The following is a 2497-nucleotide window of genomic DNA, read 5'->3' as shown; positions in this document are numbered from 1 at the left end:
CTGTGGGGCAGTTCCACTCTGTCCTCTAGGGGCGCTGTGGGTCAGAATGGACTCCACGGCAGTGGGTGTGGTTTGGGCTTTGCTCCCATAAAGACTGACAGCCTTGGAGACCCTGTGGGGCAGTTTCACTCTGTCCTCTAGGGGCGCTGTGGGTCAGAATGGACTCCACGGCAGTGGGTGTGGTCTGGGCTTTGCTTCTGTAAAGACTGATAGCCTTGGAATTCATAGGGAACAGTTCTGTGTAGAGTGTCTCTGTGAGACGGAATTGAGTTGATGGCAGTGGCTTTGGTTTCTTTTGGTTTTTTATCTCAAATGGCTGTTTTCACACGGGCCATGTCATTATTTGATTTTTTTTTTTTTTTTTTTTTTTGTGCGTGTGTTTGTGTAGATGGTTGTGAAAACGTTCATGGACATGGACCAGGACTCTGAAGAAGAAAAGGAGCTTTACCTGAACCTGGCTCTCCATCTGGCTTCAGACTTTTTCCTCAAGCATCCTGACAAAGACGTTCGCCTCCTTGTGGCTTGCTGCCTCGCCGACATCTTCAGGATCTATGCCCCCGAGGCTCCCTACACGTCCCCCGATAAACTGAAGGCAAGTACAGGCTAACCCCCAGGCCCGGCTGCTGCCGTGGGGCCGTCTGCTGCGTGGGAGGTTAAAGGGCCGCGATGATGTCTTGGAGTCCGTGTCATCAGCCACAGCAGTCTTCTGTTAAACAGCTTCTGTTTATTTAGCACTTACTGTTTTTCTTTTGATTGTGATTTGGGTGAAAGTTGGCAGAGCAAATTGGTTTCCATTCAGCAGTTCATACTCATGTTATTGTGTGACATTGACCGGGACCCCACAATGTTAGCAACACTCCACCCACTTCTTCTGTGCGTCCCATTTCCCTGAGTCCTTCTTTTCCGGCCCTTCTTGCCATCTGAGCTCTGTCCCTGGGCAAGTGCTGTGCTTTCCATCTCGTCTGGTTACTGTCCTGCAGAGTGCATCCCTCCCTGGTGTCCTGTTCACCTTATAGGTATGTCTGTCGTTTGGCTGAAAATTCACCCAGGGCGGTGAGTTCAGATCCCAGCTTTTGATGGGTGTCTAAGGGTCGTAGTCTTGGGGGTTCCACCAGTCTCTGTCAGCCCAGTAAGCCTGGGCTTTTTCATGATCTTGAGTTTTGTTCTACATTGTTCCCCGCTCTATCCAGGATCTCCTGCACTGATCCCTTTCCTAGCGGTTGACAGTGGAGCCAGGGACCATCTAGTTTTTCTGGTCTCAGGGTCGTAGAGGCTGGAGTTCACCCAGAGCTTAATTTTGAAAAGTGATTTCTGACCCTGCGCATAAGAAGTAGATTGTTCCTGTTGTTAGGTGCCGCCCAGTCGTAGCGATCCTGTGTACAAGAGAACAAGACACTCAGAAAACTAACACGTGGATCACTACAGTGTATTCTGTAGTTGTGAAGTTGTCCCCTTTAGCTCTGTTTTCTTCAATATTACTTGGAAAGCAATTCCTTTTTCCTTCTGAAAATTCACGTTGAAGACCACTTTCACTATTTAAGGGTAGGTGACTAGCACAGAGGGTTGCTGTGAGTCACAGCCGACCCCAGGCCAGTGAGTAACCAGGTGGAAACCTGTGTTTCTAGTGAATGAATCCTCACTCCTTTCATGGAAGGGCTGATAGGGATTGTTTTGAAGAGAATGCAATGAACAAAATTTTATGGAAAAATACTTGGTAATGGTGGTTGTAAGTAAAGCCACCTGAACACAAAACTTGTAAAAGATGAAGAAAGAAGGGGACTAGGGTAATTCATTGATGTGGAAAAATGCTGGTGCTTGCATGAAATAATGGCAGCTGTGCAGAAGGGTACTGAGTGATTGGAAGATGGTTAGGGAGGAAATTAACACAGTGGCCAATGCACTTTTGGCAACTGGAGGTTGGAGAAGGGTCCACGGGGAGAGGTTACCTCACGGGGGAGACATGAAAGCAAGGCACAACAATTAGGTTTATTTTGTGTAACAGGTGTTGATGTGAGTTGTGCGCCAGGCACTGGGCTTCCTGGGTGAAGAAAGCAGGTGTGTTGCTGGACTCACGCCCTTGCTTCTCGATCCTACTCGTTTGTGGACCACAGTTCTGTGGAGAAGGCCCCACTTGCTCTGGTCTGCTTGTTCTCCAGTTTTGACTGGTGAAGGGAGTTCAGGATGAGGGCAGTGGGTGGTGTTTGTCATGTGAAAGGGAAATGGAATTGGAAGGTTTGAGCATGGCCAGAGAATTCAAAGGAGATGACATGAGCTGGCCCATACAGTGGGCACCCATGTGTCCACTTAATTTCTAATTGTGAACTTACACTCTATGGCTCCTTAGTTGGTTAAGGAGTGATTGTGCTTGGTTGATGGTGCGCTGTGGCTCCTCCCCCTTTCCAGGTGTGGTGCTGGCTCCTCCCCTTTCCAGGTGTGGTGCAGGCTCCTCCCCTTTCCTGGTGTGGTGCTGGCTCCTCCCCTTTCCAGGTGTGGTGCA

At 49.0% G+C, this 2497-nt stretch overlaps 1 protein-coding gene across 1 annotated transcript in view; it reads left to right on the top strand.

Moving 5' to 3' along the window:
- The window catches only part of PDS5B (PDS5 cohesin associated factor B), a 147856-nt gene that overhangs the window by 3741 nt on the left and 141618 nt on the right, over nucleotides 1–2497 (top strand). The window contains exon 2 of the mRNA XM_007955954.1: nucleotides 389–592. Within this exon, the coding sequence (XP_007954145.1) occupies nucleotides 389–592 (204 nt within the window). The remainder of the gene's footprint in view (nucleotides 1–388; nucleotides 593–2497) is intronic.

This window comes from Orycteropus afer, unplaced genomic scaffold (assembly GCF_000298275.1).
Source record: "Orycteropus afer afer isolate SDZICR_OR568_19922 unplaced genomic scaffold, OryAfe1.0 scaffold00558, whole genome shotgun sequence".
Classification (NCBI taxonomy): Eukaryota; Metazoa; Chordata; class Mammalia; order Tubulidentata; family Orycteropodidae; genus Orycteropus; species Orycteropus afer.
The sequence above is the reverse complement of the archived record's forward strand: the minus strand, read 5'-3'. Positions and strand labels throughout refer to the sequence as shown.